Source organism: Caenorhabditis remanei, chromosome III, assembly GCF_010183535.1.
Source record: "Caenorhabditis remanei strain PX506 chromosome III, whole genome shotgun sequence".
In the NCBI taxonomy this organism is placed as follows: Eukaryota; Metazoa; Nematoda; class Chromadorea; order Rhabditida; family Rhabditidae; genus Caenorhabditis; species Caenorhabditis remanei.
The window spans coordinates 2561044-2580244 of NC_071330.1; the positions used below are offsets into that span (position 1 = coordinate 2561044).

At 37.3% G+C, this 19201-nt stretch overlaps 9 protein-coding genes across 9 annotated transcripts; 5 read left to right on the forward strand and 4 right to left on the reverse strand.

Annotated features, from left to right (window-relative positions):
- Window positions 1-15: 15 nt before the first annotated feature.
- GCK72_008642 (uncharacterized protein) lies at window positions 16-953 on the reverse strand (the record flags this gene model as incomplete). Its single annotated transcript, XM_003093725.2, has 3 exons — window positions 16-105; window positions 655-771; window positions 816-953. 3 exons carry the CDS (start codon window positions 951-953, stop codon window positions 16-18), a joined length of 345 nt encoding a protein of 114 aa, XP_003093773.2.
- Window positions 954-3208: 2255 nt separating this feature from the next.
- GCK72_008643 (uncharacterized protein) lies at window positions 3209-3544 on the forward strand (the record flags this gene model as incomplete). The annotated part of the gene is made up of 2 exons (XM_053726939.1): window positions 3209-3300; window positions 3346-3544. The coding sequence occupies 2 exons, from the start codon at window positions 3209-3211 to the stop codon at window positions 3542-3544; spliced, it is 291 nt and encodes a 96-aa protein (XP_053586516.1).
- Window positions 3545-4771: 1227 nt separating this feature from the next.
- On the forward strand, window positions 4772-5613 carry GCK72_008644 (uncharacterized protein; the record flags this gene model as incomplete). Its single annotated transcript, XM_053726940.1, has 4 exons — window positions 4772-4905; window positions 4959-5061; window positions 5106-5198; window positions 5242-5613. The coding sequence occupies 4 exons, from the start codon at window positions 4772-4774 to the stop codon at window positions 5611-5613; spliced, it is 702 nt and encodes a 233-aa protein (XP_053586517.1).
- Window positions 5614-8002: 2389 nt separating this feature from the next.
- On the reverse strand, window positions 8003-8270 carry GCK72_008645 (uncharacterized protein; the record flags this gene model as incomplete). The annotated part of the gene is made up of 2 exons (XM_053726941.1): window positions 8003-8112; window positions 8159-8270. 2 exons carry the CDS (start codon window positions 8268-8270, stop codon window positions 8003-8005), a joined length of 222 nt encoding a protein of 73 aa, XP_053586518.1.
- A 917-nt stretch (window positions 8271-9187) lies between these two features.
- Window positions 9188-10102, reverse strand: GCK72_008646 (uncharacterized protein; the record flags this gene model as incomplete). Its single annotated transcript, XM_053726942.1, has 3 exons — window positions 9188-9277; window positions 9804-9920; window positions 9965-10102. The coding sequence occupies 3 exons, from the start codon at window positions 10100-10102 to the stop codon at window positions 9188-9190; spliced, it is 345 nt and encodes a 114-aa protein (XP_053586519.1).
- Window positions 10103-11868: 1766 nt separating this feature from the next.
- On the forward strand, window positions 11869-12292 carry GCK72_008647 (uncharacterized protein; the record flags this gene model as incomplete). The annotated part of the gene is made up of 3 exons (XM_053726943.1): window positions 11869-11879; window positions 11996-12131; window positions 12182-12292. 3 exons carry the CDS (start codon window positions 11869-11871, stop codon window positions 12290-12292), a joined length of 258 nt encoding a protein of 85 aa, XP_053586520.1.
- Window positions 12293-12355: 63 nt separating this feature from the next.
- Window positions 12356-16014, reverse strand: GCK72_008648 (uncharacterized protein; the record flags this gene model as incomplete). Its single annotated transcript, XM_053726944.1, has 4 exons — window positions 12356-12475; window positions 12520-12791; window positions 15734-15880; window positions 15939-16014. 4 exons carry the CDS (start codon window positions 16012-16014, stop codon window positions 12356-12358), a joined length of 615 nt encoding a protein of 204 aa, XP_053586521.1.
- On the forward strand, window positions 12358-12693 carry GCK72_008649 (uncharacterized protein; the record flags this gene model as incomplete). The annotated part of the gene is made up of 2 exons (XM_053726945.1): window positions 12358-12449; window positions 12495-12693. The coding sequence occupies 2 exons, from the start codon at window positions 12358-12360 to the stop codon at window positions 12691-12693; spliced, it is 291 nt and encodes a 96-aa protein (XP_053586522.1).
- On the forward strand, window positions 14863-18334 carry GCK72_008650 (uncharacterized protein; the record flags this gene model as incomplete). The annotated part of the gene is made up of 5 exons (XM_053726946.1): window positions 14863-14901; window positions 14945-15139; window positions 15363-15470; window positions 15515-15631; window positions 17999-18334. 5 exons carry the CDS (start codon window positions 14863-14865, stop codon window positions 18332-18334), a joined length of 795 nt encoding a protein of 264 aa, XP_053586523.1.
- Window positions 18335-19201: the final 867 nt, after the last annotated feature.

Below are 19201 nucleotides of genomic sequence, written 5' to 3' on the forward strand. Positions count from 1 at the left end.
CTCGAGAGGGATCGACTACTTTTTGCAGCAACAGCAGATGATTCCAATGACTGTCGAGATGATGATACAGAGGACGAGGACGGCGAGAGCAATGTAGACCCAGACCTGGAAAATATAGGGTATTTGGAAATCAGGGGAAGGGGGGGGGGGATTGGAAGTTTTTGGACAGAAATGAGATCCTAGAATACAGTAATCCTATCTTGGGTACAGTAACCCGGACATGACTACAGTAATAGCTCAACCCGGTATTCAGAGAGACTGTTCTAATGAAAATAAGTAACTGCGATAGTTTTCTGTGTACAGTAACCCAACCTACAGTAACCTATAAATTGATCGTATCCGGGGTACAGTAACTCGAACATAGCTACCGTAGTCCAACATGAACTACAGTAACATAACCAAAATCTGGGAAATGTACAGTAACCAGCGACACTGTCCTAGGTACAGTATCCCAATATTGGGTACAGTAATTCAATTCCATCTACAGTAATTCATGAGCGTGACTACAGTAACTAAATTAATCGCAAATACATTACTATCGTTCCAGCAAACTACCATATCCAATCAGTACCCTGATTTTAAGTGATGTACCCATCCCATCTCAGCTACAGTAACCAGTTACAGTAACCATCCGGTCTACAGTATCCAACATACCTGAAGAGCGAAACAACACTCTTTTTCACCGTCTCCACAACATTTGTGAGTGTGTGCAAACGATCCTTCTCCACAATCAGTCACCTGGTTTTCTTTTGATGGACAAAACACTTGACCCTAAAATCCCATTTCCATTTGATCTACAGTAGTGAATACGATACCTTGATCTCAATCGCAGCACTTCCATTTCCACTTGCAACCGCATTCTTCGCGTCGCCGGCGCCTCCATCGTTATCAGCGAAGACCAGAGCAAGAGCGACGATGATCACGCAGAATCCAAGGAATTTGAGGTTCAGCATGATTCTGGAAAAGGGGAAATTAGGCTCCGCCCCTTTTCACTAGAACTCACAGACAAATCACACACTGCGATGCACTATTTGAGAAGGGTTCAGAAGAGGTTCGACTCGAATTGGATATCGAGGAATAGTGAGGGGGTTAGAATAGAGAGCTACGTGGAGATAAAGATCAAAACATGATCGGAAAGTAAACCAGGGTATGGTGGGAGGTCACGTGTAAATGTATAGAAAATATTGGAGCTGAAATTGAGAATTTAGAAATTCTTCACGTAAAAAACCTTTTTGTTTTTTTTTCGTTTTCGAGTTATGGATTTGTAACAAGGGAAATCCTTGAAGCGTCCTCTTTCAAACGACTAAAGAATTTGGCTCCTGATACATTCGAGTCTGTAGATTCCGAATTTGAAATAAAATATTTCATAATCCATCTGTGAGACGAGTATATGAAACCCGTCAAACGTTTGCTACGGTTTAGGTTTTCCGAAGAGGATACCTTTCGGTAGACATTTTAATAATGGATGACATCTGGAAAAGCTTCATCATAGGAACAGTTTAACGAGTCATAACTCGGCTCACAGATGGATTTAGTAGAATTTTTTTCAGATTCAGAATCTACGGACTCGAAAGCATCAAGGGCTAAATGTTTCGATTGTTTGAAAGGGGACACTTCAAGGACTACCATTGCAAGACTGATGTTTATTACCGTAGTGTTTTGTGGTTATTGTGGCAGTCCGTCTATGGAAAAAATAAACTTCGGGAGGCTCAAACTCATTTTTTTCGCTCGGATATATCTCATCTCTAGAGATTACTAGTTCCGTCGAACTATAGTTTTCTATAGAGTTTCCGTCCTGAATTCAAATTCGTTTTTGAATTTTTCAAATATGAAAAAGTTCCTACAACCGAACCCTCAAAGATACCGACATCATGACACACATTTCTCTCTCATTCCTTTTCCCTTTGAGACGGTTTCTTCTATGACTCAATTTTTCCTGTCGGAAGCTGGGCACGCCTACTGAGAGAAAACAAACATTGAGAATGAAACTTTTGAAAACTGTTTGTCATTTATTCTCTCCTTTGAGCGGCCGATTGCTGTTCTACCCCCTTTTTTTGAATTCTCCTTTCTGGAAATTCGTGATTTTTATTGATTCCTAATCTTTTATTTATTTATTTCCTAACTGGCTTTTTAGGTGAGTAACAATTTTATATTAATTCTGTTTTTGGTAGAAAAATATGAAAAAAAAATTGGAAAAACAAAGAGAGAATGTTAGTCAAATTAGTACATTGGAAGTGTAGTTACCGTAAAACCCAAAAGTTTGGAGCTTCCTAGCTCGGCTGTTGTGAAAGATATGAAATTTTTTTCAACTGAAGAAATATTCTTTGAATTTTAAACTATATTTTGTCAGTTAACAGCTTTTTGATATTTCCTTTGGGAACCGAGATATACCGCTGCGCATAGTTGTCAAGGCCCGGGCCGGTAGAAAATTTTCAAGGCCCGGCTTCAAAAAATGACCTAATTTTTTTTCGAAATTTTTTCAATTTTTTATCGAAAATGTGACCATTTTTGACTGTTTTTCAGATTTTCTTCTAATTCTGAATCATAGTCGAAAAGTTGACTTTTTCGAAAAAAAATTCGAAAAATTTGAAAAAATTTGAAAATTTGACTTTCGTGCCAATTTGCCCGGGCCAGGCCGGGCCGAGTATTGACAACTATGCCGCTGCGAACAAGCAGGTGAGCCTCTATTATAGCTTTTACGGTAAACCTTCTTGCTGAAATGCCACAACAGTGAGAAATTTTCGAGTAGAAATTGACTCTATTTCTGATTTTTTACTCGTATATAAATTTTTGTGAAGACGTCTTTGGATATTTTTGAATTGGGTGAAAAACTTACATTGTTTCAGTGTGATACTGCAAAAATTCGCCAACCACGTGCGATGCCGCTATGGGTACAAGGAGTCTTGTGCCATCACTGCGCCAACCGGTATGGCAGCCCAAAACGTCCAAGGAGTGACGATTCACTCACTCCTTCGATTTTTCGTAAGTTTTCCAACTCGTCCATTTCAGTACCTGTAAAGTGAATATTTTAGCCAGGTCGAAAACCGTTCACTCCGTTGAGTAGAGAGACAACAAACCAACTGTTCAACGTGTTGAGCCATCTGCGTGTGTTGATCATTGATGAAATCAACCGTCCTCGCTGACGACAACCGGATTCAGTCTACGAGGCGAAAGAAGTTCCTTAAAATTGGTTGTTGGCAAGAGAGTCATGGTGACACACAACTTGCCACTCCAGGGATTGGCCAACGGTGTGATGGCTCGTTTGATTCGCTACTCTCGGGAATATGTGGTGCTCGAAAGGTAACATTAATCCTATACAACCTGATCTGAAATATTTATCTTTAGACTGGATAACCGGAAAACTGTGTACCTGGATCGTAAATTGTTCACGAATGGCCAACGATATTGGCACCAGTTTCCGGTGGTCATGTCGGAAGCAATAACTGTGCACAAGAGCCAAGGAATGACATTCGATGGAGTGGTGGTCGTCACAGAAGGAATGAATCGCTGGAGCGCGTTCCCTGGAGACATCACGGATCGTTGACGTGGAGACTGTGCAATGGAGTGCGTGTCGACTGGCACTTGCTGAATTGAAGAGGATGCAACGACGATCATCAGCATAATTCTCTTGTTTTCTTTGTTCTGTAAATAAATAGGTTAGAATCAAGTTCGAACTCTGAGGGACATTGGCGGGGGAAAATAATGGTCAAAAGAAAAGAAGCATGTTCAAAAGGCGTGTCTGTGAAGCGCAATTTGTATGCATTTCTTGAGTGAGGCAAAATTTGAAAATTTTATATTTTGAAGCAAAAGCAGCAGTTATCTCGCTAAAGATGAGAAATCAACACAGATTTTCTTAGCATATCAGAATTTATAGGAAAAATACAGATAAATTTTCAGAGGAAACCTGAGTTTTGCGGGAACCAGACAATAAAATCAGATTATTGCTGAAACTCTAGAAACATCTATCCCTAAAACCAAATGCTATAATCGCAGAATCAGTTTATTCAAGTAAAAAATAATGTTTAATTTATTGACAAGTTCCAGAATTCAAATTCATTTTTGAGTATTTCAAATACATATAAAACAAAGTTACCACAATCAAACCCTCAAGGATAACGACAGCGTGACACACAATTCCCTCTCATTCCTTGTCTCCTTGAGTCGGCTTCTTCTATGACTCACATTTCCTGTCGGAAGCTGGACACACCTACTGAGAGAAAACAAACATTACCTGCTGAGAAAGAAACTTTTGAAAACTATTTCTCATTGATTCTCTTTTTTGAGCGGCCGATTGCTGTTCTACTCCCTTTTTTGAATTCTCCCTTCTGGAAATTCTTGATTTTAATTGAGTTCGAATATTTATTTATTTATTTTCTAACTGGTTTTTTGATGAGGTGAGTTTCAATTTCATATGAATTCTTTTTTTGGTAGAAAAAAAAGGAAAAAAACGGAAAATTGAAGAGATAATGTTAGATGATTTTGTATTGAGGAATAAGCTTCTGATGTTTTTCTAATTAGTACATTGGAAGTGTAGTTACCGTAAAACCCAAAAGGTTGGAGCTTCCTAGCTCGGCTGTTGTGAAAGATATGAAATTTTTGTTAACTGAAGAAATGTTCTTGGAATTTTAAGCTATATTAGATAATTTTGTTCTGAGAAATTGGAGAAAACAAGCTTCTGCTTCTTAGTGTAGTAAACCCTTCTTTCTGGAATGTCTGAAAGTTTTCAGGCACGTTTGTGGAAATTCACAAAGAGGAGAACAATAATGTCGAAATGGTGGATGATGAAAATGACTCAAAGTTTGGGATTTTTTGGAAAGGATTCATTGCTTGCCGCATTCTTCCACCAAGGGACTTGAAGCTACCGCTACTCGCAATGAAGCCGAATGGGAAACTTCTTTTCGCCCTGTGCAGAGGTACGTTGACAATTTCCACTAATTATGATAACAATAAAATTTCAGCTGCATTCATTCGGATGAAGAGAAGGCCTTCACAGGGACATTCACCACCGCAGAAATAAGAAAAGCGTTGGATTTGGGTTACAAAATTACCAACGTTTACGATGTAAGTCTTGAGATTAGGAATCGTTAAAATTTCCGAATTTTCAGGCAGTGGAGTATGAATCATGGGCCAAAAACGATGCTAGTGGAGAAGGCGGATTGTTCACCTCTTATATGAACAAGATGATCGCCCTCAAAATTGTAAGTTTTTTTCAGAAAGACTCAAACTTCTTATGAATTTCAGTATGCGAGTGGATGGCCATCTGATGTGAACACCGATGAAGAGAAAGAGACGTTCGTCGACGACTACAGGAAACAAGGAATCATTTTGGACAATTGGGACCTTTTCGATGAAAGTCCAGGACGTCGTCTCTCCTCCAAACTCTCCATAAACTCACTCGTAAGTTTGGAATTCAAAGAGATGCATCAATGTAAATTTTCAGTGGGGGAAAGTGACGCAATCATGGAAAATGTCTGGACATTCAAAGGAACAGAAATGGTGGGTGGTGCACCGGACCAGAGAGGAAGCATTAAGAAGCTTGGGGAAAAAGCTCCATGCACATTGCAGCACACGTCCCATCCTATGGACAATTTCACCTCATTGTCGATCTCCTAAAAGTATATAAATATAATCTTAAATTGCGGAAAAAGGGAAGGCCATTCTCACCTTTGAATTGTACACCGCCCTTTAGAAGTAGTCTCCTTTCATCGGGGGCCATTATGTTGATTCATCAATGTCCCACACGGGTTCCTTTTTAATCTCCTCCTAAATAAACTCTCAGTGGTGTCATAGTTTGTCTTTGATTTCATTAACCCACAATAAATTCAGTTCAATAAACACTGTCGTGCTGAAAAATGTTTGACCGTTACTCCACACTATATGACCACCAAATCACATCGTGTAAGCAGCAATATCCCACATTTTCAAAAAATTTCTACAAACTGAAAATTGAAAGCACGGGCACTTTCAAGACACGAAGACAATTTTTGCCAACATTTTGACTGTAGTCAGGTTTGTTTTTTAAAATTGGTTGCGCTGATATTGTTTCAATAAATCTTTAGAAGACCCATATTTTATTAAAGTTACTTATCATAAAAACAAAGACAGGAGTAAGAATAAACGTTCTTAATGATCTGAGACTATGCAATTGGTGTTTCCGTAATGAGAAAATAAAACGGAAACTGTTTAATCAAAACCTCTGCAACAACATGTCCCAAAAGTGCACCTGCAACTCCACCGACAGATTCGTCCCCTGAAAAAAGCGAACTTACAGTAGTTATCAGAAATATAGACGCTATTAGTTGCGATAAAATAAAAAAACTTCAAAATCGTGTCACTGGATGTCTCGTAATGTAAATTTTTGTGAGGTTTGTAAATCAAATAGTCAGAACCGTTCTGCACTCATCGACTTTGAAGTAAGTAACTTTTTAAGATCATTCACATATCAGAAAATGCACTATAGACTCACTCAATATAGTTTCACGATGTCCACAGTATGCTCCCAATGTTGCTCCAATACACGGAAGGGACATTTTCAGTAATATCTTATTCATCACTGTTACAAGTTTCATGACTTTCTCCAATTCAGAAATTTGAGTAATGTGCATGATCAGAAAAACAAATATGAAAAGATAAAAGTATAGGGTTAGAATATTGGAGCAAATAAACAAAAGTCTTCGGTAAAAGTAAGCAGGAGACCAAAATATTTTCCATAATGATTCATTTTCCAATTGGTTAACTCTATGCTCTGCTTGCGCCGCACTAGTTATCAAGCCAAGAATAACGCTATTGAGGAATTCTGAACGAGTTATTCATTTTTAAATGCTTGTACGTCTTGAACAATTACCAATCTCCTGAAACTTGGTTTTCCATATATAAAACTTGACAATCATTAGGAATCTATAGAACATTCTCCACTTTTCTTCATTGTATTCGTTCATTTCTTCAATCGAAACGCCAGATCTGCTGTTTCCAACCATTGGTGAATTGTGAAAATCAGCATTGTTGGCTTGAAATATCGGGCTTTCAGTATCCGTAGGGTCTGGGCACTTGAAGTTTACAGTGAACGTTTGTCGTCGAGAAACTGGCCGTTTTCTAGGAGCCCGTCGTCTAGGAGCCTGTATTAACCATATTTGCAACGGGCCGGGCCAGGACGAGCCGGGCCTCCGAAGGCCCGGCTTAAAAATTTGAACTAAAAATTTGAACGAAAATTTGAATTTTTTTGAATTTTTTTCCAAAAACGTCGAATTTTTGACTATACTTCAGAATTCAATCAAAAGCTAGTTATGCAAAACTTAAATTTTTAATGTAAAATTTCAAAAAAATTAAAAAATGAGGTAAAAATAGGCACCTTTTTTTGAAGCCGGGTCTTCGGGCCGGGCCGGGCCGGAAATTTGCAAGTATGGTATTAACAGATTATAATATTTTGACACTGATTTTGTTTTTTTCTTAGCCCATATTGAAACTTATAAGTGAAAAATGTAACAACAAAAAAATCTACTAACCTTTCCTGTGCCTTCTGGGTTTCCCGTCTGTTTACCATGCACATCATTTCCAAAACTCTTCCGTCTTCTAGGCATCTAAAAAAAGACTAATAAGCATGTTACAAACCTTTTTCATATTAAATTACAAGTCAATCCAATAGAAACACTCAGAATTAGAAAACAAATTTCGTAATTCGACGATAAATGCAGAAATAAAAATGATATTTTTGGAAGGGTTCAAAAAGAAACCAACCAACGTTTCATAAAACTGGTTTACTAACTGAAAAACAAGAGGTGTTGTTCAGATACATATAGTGAACGAAATCTGTTTTTTCAAACAATTTATGTTTTTAAATCCCTGTATTTATATGATTTAAAATATTTCAACGAATGAAAAATTAATCTGACACCTGGTAGGTGTTTAAAATATTTTTCTGATTTAAACGAACATGAACAATTCTCACATTTTAAAACATGCCTAAGCTGATACAAGAAAGGAAAAATAAACGTTCATTTAGACCTCAAAATTCTCTCTTTCCGAATCGAGAAACAGGCGGGTAATGTTTCAGCCAAACCTCTGCAATCACGAATCCTAACATTCCACCAGTGGCTCCACCAACATGTTCGTCTCCTGAAAAGCTTAAATATCAGTAGAACATAGTTCGAATCCAACTCACTTAATATGGTTTCAAACTGTCCGATATACGCTCCGAGAAATGATCCAAATAATGTTGAAATCAGTTTGCGGCATAGACTAATAGCCATTGTTCCACCGGTAATCTTATCCATTTTTTCTAGCTCTTCAAAGTGAAAAATAAATATGAAGATGCAGAAGAACCATAAAATTTGATAAAAGTTAGTTTTATTTTCTTCTCTGTAAACCCTCTCCTCTGCTTGTGCCACTGCAATTAGCAACCCAAAAATAATACTGTTGAGAAATTCTGAAAAAAAACGAATTTATTCAGAGAATGTACGTTTTTGAATGATTACCAAGCTCGACAAATTTGGTTCTCCATATATAAATCCTGACAAAAACAAGGAATACATAAAAAGCTCTCTTCTTCATCTCTTTATAATTCTCAATTTCTTCTTTCGATATTCTATAGGGATTTCGTTTTTTAATCGTTTTTGTTTCTTCACACATTGGGCTCTCGTTTTTCGTAGGTGATGGTCGTTCGTAGGGTCGTTGACGTCGACGTGTCTGGAAATTTCTACAATGAATTCTGTTGCTAGATGGCAGATGTTAGCATACAAAAAAGTTGGATAAAAAGTGAATCATCATAGTTTTTATGAATTCGGATCTATTGTTTGAGTTATCACGTAATCCGGAACAACTTTTTTGAAAAAAAGTATACATATTTCTATCAAAATCTTGTTTACAAAGTTGAAAACAGAAAAAAACTAACATTTGGTCTAAATTCCTGTGTCCTTGGATGTTTGTTCTGTCCTTCAGTTTCACTGTTTTTTATTCTTCTCGGCATTTTCAGTAGTGACAATCGATTTTTCGACTAATTTAACAAATTCAAATAGCGTTGATTTTCGAAAATTAAAATTTTGCGTCGAATCTGAATCCGTCTAGAAATAATTTGTGTTCGATCTACAGCCGTTACGCAATACACATAAATAATCAATAAATATTTATTTTACTCATTTGCCTCAGCAAGATAATGAAACGTTTGGCTGTGTAATTCAGAGAAAGGGATCGACTACTTCTTGCAGCAACAGCAGAAGATTCCAATGATTGTCGAGATGATGATACAGAGGACGAGGACGGCGAGAGCAATGTAGACCCAGACCTGGAAAATATAGGATATTTGGAAATCTGGGGAAGGGGGATTGGAAGTATTTAGACAGAAATGTGATCCTAAAATACAGTAATCCTATCTTGGGTTCAGTAATCCGGACATAACTACAGTAATGTCCCAATCGCAAAAAGTGTCTACCATTGTTTTCTGGGTACAGTAACTCGATGCACGCTACAGTAACCTATAAATAGCTACAGTAATCCAGCATTAACTACAGTAACCCAACCAGAAGCAGTAATCTGGGCAAAGCTACATTTACCAGCGCCTCTGTCCTAGGTACAGTATCCCAATGTTGGGTACAGTAATCCAATTCCATCTACAGTACTCCGAGGGTACTCCAGCTACAGTAACTAAAAAGCAAATACAGTACTATCGCTCTAGCAAACTACCTTATCCGATCGTAATCCTGTCTAAAGTACAGTATACGATATACTGATCCTAGGTGATGTACCCATCCCATCTCGGCTACAGTAACCAGCTACAGTAACCGGAAGGCTAACTACAGTATCCAACATACCTGAAGAGCGAAACAACACTCTTTTTCACCGTCTCCACAACATTTGTGAGTGTGAGCAAACGATCCTTCTCCACAATCAGTCACCTGGTTTTCTTTTGATGGGCAAAACACTTGACCCTAAAATCTCATTTTCATTTGATCTACAGTAGTGGATACGGTACCTTGATCTCAATCGCAGCACTCCCATTTCCACTTGCAACCGCATTCTTCGCGTCGCCGGCGCCTCCATCGTTATCAGCGAAGACCAGAGCAAGAGCGACGATGATCACGCAGAATCCAAGGAATTTGAGGTTCAGCATGATTCTGGAAAAGGGGAAATTAGGCTCCGCCCCTTTTCACTAAAACTTACAGACAAATCACACACTGCGATGCACTATTTGAGAAGGGTTCAGAAGAGGTTCGACTCGAATTGGATATCGAGGAATAGTGAGGGGGTTAGAATAGAGAGCTACGTGGAGATAAAGATCAAAACATGATCGGAAAGTAAACCAGGGTATGGTGGGAGGTCACGTGTAAATGTATAGAAAATATTGGAGCTGAAATTGAGAATTTAGAAATTCTTCACGTAAAAAACCTTTTTGTTTTTTTTTCGTTTTCGAGTTATGGATTTGTAACAAGGGAAATCCTTGAAGCGTCCTCTTTCAAACGACTAAAGAATTTGGCTCCTGATACATTCGAGTCTGTAGATTCCGAATTTGAAATAAAATATTTCATAATCCATCTGTGAGACGAGTATATGAAACCCGTCAAACGTTTGCTACGGTTTAGGTTTTCCGAAGAGGATACCTTTCGGTAGACATTTTAATAATGGATGACATCTGGAAAAGCTTCATCATAGGAACAGTTTAACGAGTCATAACTCGGCTCACAGATGGATTTAGTAGAATTTTATTTCAGATTCAGAATCTACGGACTCGAAAGCATCAAGGGCTAAATGTTTCGATTGTTTGAAAGGGGACACTTCAAGGACTACCATTGCAAGACTGATGTTTATTACCGTAGTGTTTTGTGGTTACTGTGGCAGTCCGTCTATGGAAAAAATAAACTTCGGGAGGCTCAAACTCATTTTTTTCGCTTGGATATATCTCATCTCTAGAGATTACTAGTTCCGTCGAACTATAGTTTTCTATAGAGTTTCCGTCCTGAATTCAAATTCGTTTTTGAATTTTTCAAATATGAAAAAGTTCCTACAACCGAACCCTCAAAGATACCGACATCATGACACACATTTCTCTCTCATTCCTTTTCCCTTTGAGACGGTTTCTTCTATGACTCAATTTTTCCTGTCGGAAGCTGGACACGCCTACTGAGAGAAAACAAACATTGAGAATGAAACTTTTGAAAACTGTTTGTCATTTATTCTCTCCTTTGAGCGGCCGATTGCTGTTCTACCCCCTTTTTTTGAATTCTCCTTTCTGGAAATTCGTGATTTTTATTGATTCCTAATCTTTTATTTATTTATTTCCTAACTGGCTTTTTAGGTGAGTAACAATTTTATATTAATTCTGTTTTTGGTAGAAAAATATGAAAAAAAATTGGAAAAACAAAGAGAGAATGTTAGTCAAATTAGTACATTGGAAGTGTAGTTACCGTAAAACCCAAAAGTTTGGAGCTTCCTAGCTCGGCTGTTGTGAAAGATATGAAATTTTTTTCAACTGAAGAAATATTCTTTGAATTTTAAACTATATTTTGTCAGTTAACAGCTTTTTGATATTTCCTTTGGGAACCGAGATATACCGCTGCGCATAGTTGTCAAGGCCCGGGCCGGTAGAAAATTTTCAAGGCCCGGCTTCAAAAAATGACCTAATTTTTTTTCGAAATTTTTTCAATTTTTTATCGAAAATGTGACCATTTTTGACTGTTTTTCAGATTTTCTTCTAATTCTGAATCATAGTCGAAAATTTGACTTTTTCGAAAAAAAATTCGAAAAATTTGAAAAAATTTGAAAATTTGACTTTCGTGCCAATTTGCCCGGGCCAGGCCGGGCCGAGTATTGACAACTATGCCGCTGCGAACAAGCAGGTGAGCCTCTATTATAGCTTTTACGGTAAACCTTCTTGCTGAAATGCCACAACAGTGAGAAATTTTCGAGTAGAAATTGACTCTATTTCTGATTTTTTACTCGTATATAAATTTTTGTGAAGACGTCTTTGGATATTTTTGAATTGGGTGAAAAACTTACATTGTTTCAGTGTGATACTGCAAAAATTCGCCAACCACGTGCGATGCCGCTATGGGTACAAGGAGTCTTGTGCCATCACTGCGCCAACTGGTATGGCAGCCCAAAACGTCCAAGGAGTGACGATTCACTCACTCCTTCGATTTTTCGTAAGTTTTCCAACTCGTCCATTTCAGTACCTGTAAAGTGAATATTTTAGCCAGGTCAAAAACCGTTCACTCCGTTGAGTAGAGAGACAACAAACCAACTGTTCAACGTGTTGAGCCATCTGCGTGTGTTGATCATTGATGAAATCAACCGTCCTCGCTGACGACAACCGGATTCAGTCTACGAGGCGAAAGAAGTTCCTTAAAATTGGTTGTTGGCAAGAGAGTCATGGTGACACACAACTTGCCACTCCAGGGATTGGCCAACGGTGTGATGGCTCGTTTGATTCGCTACTCTCGGGAATATGTGGTGCTCGAAAGGTAACATTAATCCTATACAACCTGATCTGAAATATTTATCTTTAGACTGGATAACCGGAAAACTGTGTACCTGGATCGTAAATTGTTCACGAATGGCCAACGATATTGGCACCAGTTTCCGGTGGTCATGTCGGAAGCAATAACTGTGCACAAGAGCCAAGGAATGACATTCGATGGAGTGGTGGTCGTCACAGAAGGAATGAATCGCTGGAGCGCGTTCCCTGGAGACATCACGGATCGTTGACGTGGAGACTGTGCAATGGAGTGCGTGTCGACTGGCACTTGCTGAATTGAAGAGGATGCAACGACGATCATCAGCATAATTCTCTTGTTTTCTTTGTTCTGTAAATAAATAGGTTAGAATCAAGTTCGAACTCTGAGGGACATTGGCGGGGGAAAATAATGGTCAAAAGAAAAGGAGCATGTTCAAAAGGCGTGCCTGAAAAGCGCAATTTGTATGCATTTCTTGAGTGAGGCAAAATTTGAAAATTTTATATTTTGAAGCAAAAGTAGCAGTTATCTCGCTAAAGATGAGAAATTAACACGGATTTTCTTAGCATATCTGAATTTATAGGAAAAATACAGATAAATTTTCAGATTTTCGAGGAAACCTGAGTTTTGCGGGAACCAGACAATAAAATCAGATTATTGCTGAAACTCTAGAAACATCTATCCCTAAAACCAAATGCTATAATCGCAGAATCAGTTTATTCAAGTAAAAAATAATGTTTAATTTATTGACAACTTCCAGAATTCAAATTCATTTTTTAATTTTTCAATACACAAATCAATTTTTTGAAATAGTTCCAGTTCTGATTTTTTTTTGATAATCGATTTTTCCTGATCGTGATTTGAAAATTCGAAAAAAAAACTTTTTATTTTTCTCTTGGAGTTATTGAGGTTTTGATGTCAAAATTTTGCAAAACACTCAAATAAACAAAAAATTATGTTGAACTGATTTCTGAAACCCTGAGCATCGTTCCAGAGATCCAGAAGTCAAATGTAGTGTACTTGGGAAAATCATCATAACTCATCAAAAAATGTTCCAAATTAATCGAAACATGTACCAAAAGATGTGTCTTAAACTTTTCTACAAACAAACATCAAAAAGTTACATTTTCAGAAAAAAATAATTTTTAAAATTTTTTTCACTCAAAATTTTTTTGATTCCCATTTTTTCCTAATTTTCGATATTTTCTCGCTATAAAACGAACATACCTCTCACAAACTGGATACAAAGTGTTTTTCCACACAAAATAAAACGCATATGTGTATCTTTTGTTCGTTTTATAGCCAGAAAATATAGAAAATTAGGAAAATATGGGAATCAAAAAATTTTTGAGTGAAAAAAATTTCAAAAATTATTTTTTCTAAAAATGTAACTTTTTGATGTTTGTTTGTAGAAAAACTTAAGACACATCTTTTGGTACATGTTTCGATTAATTTGGAACATTTTTTGATGAGTTGTAATGATTTTCCCGAGGACGCCACATTTGACTTCTGGAGCTGTGGCACGATGCTCATATAGTAGAATGCCGATTCAACATAATTTTTGTTTATTTGAGTGTTTTCCAAAATTTTAACATCAAAACCTCAATAACTCCAAGAGAAAAATAAAAAGTTATATTTCGAATTTTCAAATCACGATCAGGAAAAATCGATTATCAAAAACAATCAGAATTGAAACTATTTTAAAAATTTGATTTACGTATTGCTGAATGTTTCAGCTATCTTTGAAAAAAAAGTTTATGCAAAACGGACTCCTTTCAGCTGAGATACATGTAAAAGTATGCAGGTGTACTCACCTGTGATCGCTACTGTATAAAAGTTACCACAATACAACCCTCAAGGATAACGACAGCGTGACACACAATTCCCTCTCATTTCTTGTCCCCTTAAGACGGCTTTTTCTATGACTCACTTTTTTCTGTCGGAAACTGGACACGCCTACTGAGAGAAAACAAACATTACCTTCTGAGAATGAAACTTTCAAAAACTATTCTCACTCATTCGTACTTTTGAGCGGCCGATTGCTGTTCTACCACCTTTATTTTGAATTATCCCTTCTGGAAATTCTTGATTTTTATTGAGTTCTAATATTTATTTATTCATTTTTCAACTGGATTTTTACTGAGGTAAGTAACAATTTTATATGTATTGATTTTTGGGTAGAAACAAATAAAAAAAGCTAAATTAAAGAGAAAAGAGAAAAGAGATAATGTTAGATAATTTTGAACTGAGAAATCGGAGAAAATAAGCTTCTGCTGTTTCTCAAATTAGTAAATTGAAATTGTAGTTAAAACTTCTTTCTGGAATGTCTGAAAGTTTTCAGAGAAGTTAGTGAAAATTCCCAAAGAGGAGACGCCACAACAGTATTGGGAAATGGTGGATGATGAAAATGAGCCAGTAGAAAATGATGAATCCGAAGATACTGACTGTCTGCTTGTTTGAAGTGAGTTTTCCAAAACTTGGAATATAATAAGTTATATTTTCAGGAGACTGTCACTGCAGCTTCAGCCGCCATGAAGATTTTCCAAAGAAACCACCTTGATGTGGAACGGCCAATTGTTCTTGACGCCCGTCCTTCAGCCTCCCGAAACTCATCGATCGTCAGCCAAAAGTATCTTGCATGGCTCGACAACGCAAATAAGGTGGACATCGCTTCTTCAGGCACGACGGGGGAGAGAAAGGTAAAATTATTGAACGAAAACCCCTCAAACAATCAATGTATTACAGATCGGGAAATTTAGCATGAATGTGTTTGTCGAGCCATGCCCCAAATTCCCACGAGGACTCGTCATCGAACTTTTTGGCTGCTATTGACACGCACATGAGTGTCGGTACACCAACCGGTCAATAATTGGAGGATTGACGGGAGAAGCGATCCGGAAGCTAGATGAAGAACGATTGCAGTTTCTGAGAGAACGACACGAGGTGAAACTCGTTTGGGAGTGCAAAGTGGAGAAGCAGCGATCGAAAAATCCAGTCATGGCCAAACTTTTTGAGGAATACGAACCAATTGTAAGAAGTTTTGCATCTAAACACATCAAATTTACCAGTTTCAGGGTCTCATGGAAATGGAGAAAGCCCTCTCAGGTGGTCGAACGGAGGCATTCAGACTTATGGCCGATGATAGTCGACGGATTATGAAACATGTTGACGTAGTCAGCATGTACCCAGCCGTCAGAAATGTGGATTTTAACTTTAGTGAAGTTTTTTTATAATTGGTTGGTCTGATATAGTTTCAATAAATGTTTAGACGACCCACATTTTATTAAGGTTACTTTCAAGATAGTTGTAAAATAAACGCTTCAAATATATTCCTAAATTGTTTTCTCCGTATCGAGAAACAAACGGAAATTGTTTAATCCAAATCTCTGCAGCCGCTAGTCCCAACAGTCCACCAGCAACTCCACCGACAGACTCGTCTCCTGAAAAAGACGAAACTACAGTAGTTATCAGAAATATAGTCGTTGTTAGTTGACTTACTCAATATAGTCACATACTGTCCACAGAATGATCCCAACATTGCTCCAATCCACGGTGTTATCATTTTCAGCAACATCTCATTCGAAACCGTTCCGCCAGTTCTTTTATCAACTTCTACTAATGACTCAATATAATACATGTTTATGTGGAGACAAATAAATAGAAGTCTTCGATAAAAATGAGTGGGGGACCATATGAAGTTCCACAACGTTTCCTCTTCTCCTTTGTGATTTCTTTCCTCTATTGTTATCGCGCCAGCTATCAAGCCAATAATTATACTATTGATGAATTCTGAATAAGTTCATTACTTTCAGATAAAAATTTGTTCTGAATTGATACCAATCTCGTGAAAGTTGTTGTACCATATAAAACACTTGACGATAGTTAGAAATCTATAGATCCATCTCCACTTCTTTCATTGTATTCTTCAATTGGTCTAATCAAAGCGCCAACTATTCTGCTTTCAAACGTTGGTAAAACTTCGTAATTAGCATTGTTGGATATAACCATTGACCGTTTCAAAAGTTTAGGCACCTATAAAGTTTACAGTACCACAGATACCATGAAGATTACGACACTTTCAGTTTTCAGTCACAGTGCCATACATTTCCTAACAACAACAAAATTATATTTTAACTTCTATTTACATACTTTACACACAGTTAGCATTAGTGCAATCCATGACTATAGGTTTTTCAATTGTTGAAAAAAAAACTCCAACTGAAAACTGCAAGTGTCAGATAAACTAGGGTTAATACTGTAATAGGATATTAAAATTTCTTATCCGGTACAAACAATTTAATAGAGAGAATGAAAAAAAAGCAACTATCGAGACAAAAGTTTAAAAAGAAACTATGGAACGTTTTATTAAACTGGTTGTACAAAAAATAAGTGTTGTTCAGAGAAATCGGACGCAAACTGTGTTTTTCAACCATTTTTGATCTTTACATCTCCGCAAAGGGAGATTTGAACAGATGTAACATTAATCTGACACCTGATGGGCGGATAAAACAAAAATTCCTGTTTTTAATGAGAAATTCGAACAAAGGTTGTAAATTTTCACATCTGAACGCAGTAATACTTGAACATGCTAGATAGTAAAGGAACTCAGTAGTGTACGCCTCTAATATCACTAATACATTACTTACAAAGATGTAGATTAACTCTACAGTACTTTTTTTAAAAAGTAGGTTCAACAGGTTTTTGAGGAATACAAACACTTGAGAAAACATATTGAAAATTTTCAGACAACAAATATTTGAAAAGAAATTGTAGTGAAAGAAGTGAAAAAATCAGGCGCTGAGCGGGCTCAGCCTGAATTTTGCAATTCTGGAATATACTTCAAGACCTACTGTAACACTGATTTTCAGACAAGACCGAACACCGTTCCCCCCTTATCTTTTTTATATTCATTTGAAAGCTCAAAAACCACCTAAATCATATAATCACTCTAAACATGCACAGAATGGACATAATTTTCAGACAAAGGGATTCAAACTTTCAATAAAAAATAATATTCACATCTCTCTATCGTTTTTCTCTCAAGGTGACCCTCGGCGTCATCTCGAGACGGCATCGGCTATGAGTCACTTTTTCTATCAGAAGCTAGGGTACGCACAGAAAACAAACATAACTTTCTGCCTAAGTTACTACAGTAAAACTATTCTCATTCATTCTCTTCACTGAGCGGCCGATTGCTTTTCTACCCTATTTTTTGAACTTTCCCTTCTGGAAAATATTGCTTTTTATTGAATTATTGCATTTCTATCGAATATTATCCGGAGGTTTATCAAGGTGAGCCATTTTTTACTGAACATTTTGGTAGCCATAGATATTTCGTGACACCTTGTACAGAAAATGTGTACAGAAAAAGTTTAATTATGGGGGTTTCTTCTTGCCGAGACCATTAAGGCAAAAATTTTCTTCAACAACTAGTAAAAAACAGAATCGAGAGCTTTTTTTTTCTTTCAGAGCATTCCCCGAACCAACGAGTTTCATGATGCATCGTACACACTAACTAGTAAGCAAAGTCGGAAATCAATCAAAACTATCAATTGAAGGTCAAAGATAAAGCGACATGCATTGCTACCAACAGTACATGTGCAGAACTCACAAAAAAATACAAAGATTCATACTTTGTGGGATTCATGACTGCTGGAATGAGCATGGATGGAATAATCGCAAACAGTATGTCAGATGTGCAACCGTGCATACAATGTAAAACTGTGATCGTCTGTCTCCACATGCGCACAATCAAACCTGTAGGACGACACTTCATTATCAATTTGTCCATGTCGGACACGTTAGGAAAGCTCGGAAGCTTTTCTGCAAATGAGCCAGTTGAGATTTTCGGAGTTCGATGGATACTCATTGCTTTCGCGGCACAAAAAACCTGAGGGCAAATCCGCCAAGAGACGGATAGTCAGCTCAGTCCAAGGACAACCTTCCTCAATCAAGGAAGAAGTCGATCAAGACAAAAACTCCGTGGAATCAATTAAAAAATCGAACCAAGAAAAGGACAAAAAAAGAAAATCCATTCGGGCAGCAAGTCAAGAAAACATACAGAGTTGAAGTCATTCAAAGGAGGCAGATGGAAGTTCAAAAAATGCATGACAATATTCGAAGAAGTCATTGGAAGGACGAACATCAAAACCCTTTATGCAGCTTAAACACCCCAACTTTTGAATTGTAACTATTTTTCTTCTCCTTATTTATATAAACGACTTAAGTCCTTCCAAAAAATAAATCAATCCAATTTTGAAAAACATGTATTATTGATGAAGGTGTACATGGAAGCTGTACTCGATGTACTTTGTACATCTCCCACTTTCTTTTCCCCTCTCCCATCGGATACATACTTGTCATTTGACGGGCCGGGCCAGGACCGGGCCGAGGAAAAGTTTTGCCGGCCCGGCCCGGCCCGGTCGGCCCGGGTGGAAAATTTTTTACAATTTTTGCACCCCAAAAATAATTTTCAAGTGTTTTTTTAATCACTAAGTTCACTGTAGAACTTATAAAATCATCAATTCAGTCGATTTTTTGCAGAAAATGCCACAAAACCACTTTTTCAAAAATTACTGCTGAAAAAAACATGTTTTTCGAAAAAAAGTCGCTTCACCCGGGCCGGGCCAGGCCGGTGAAAATTTGGAAATCGGCCCGGCCCGGCCCGGCCCGTGACAAGTATGATCAGATATGATTCATAGGCTTTTAGTCTTGAATCATTCTTTCTATCTGTTTTAATTGAATTCTTTTACCACACATTT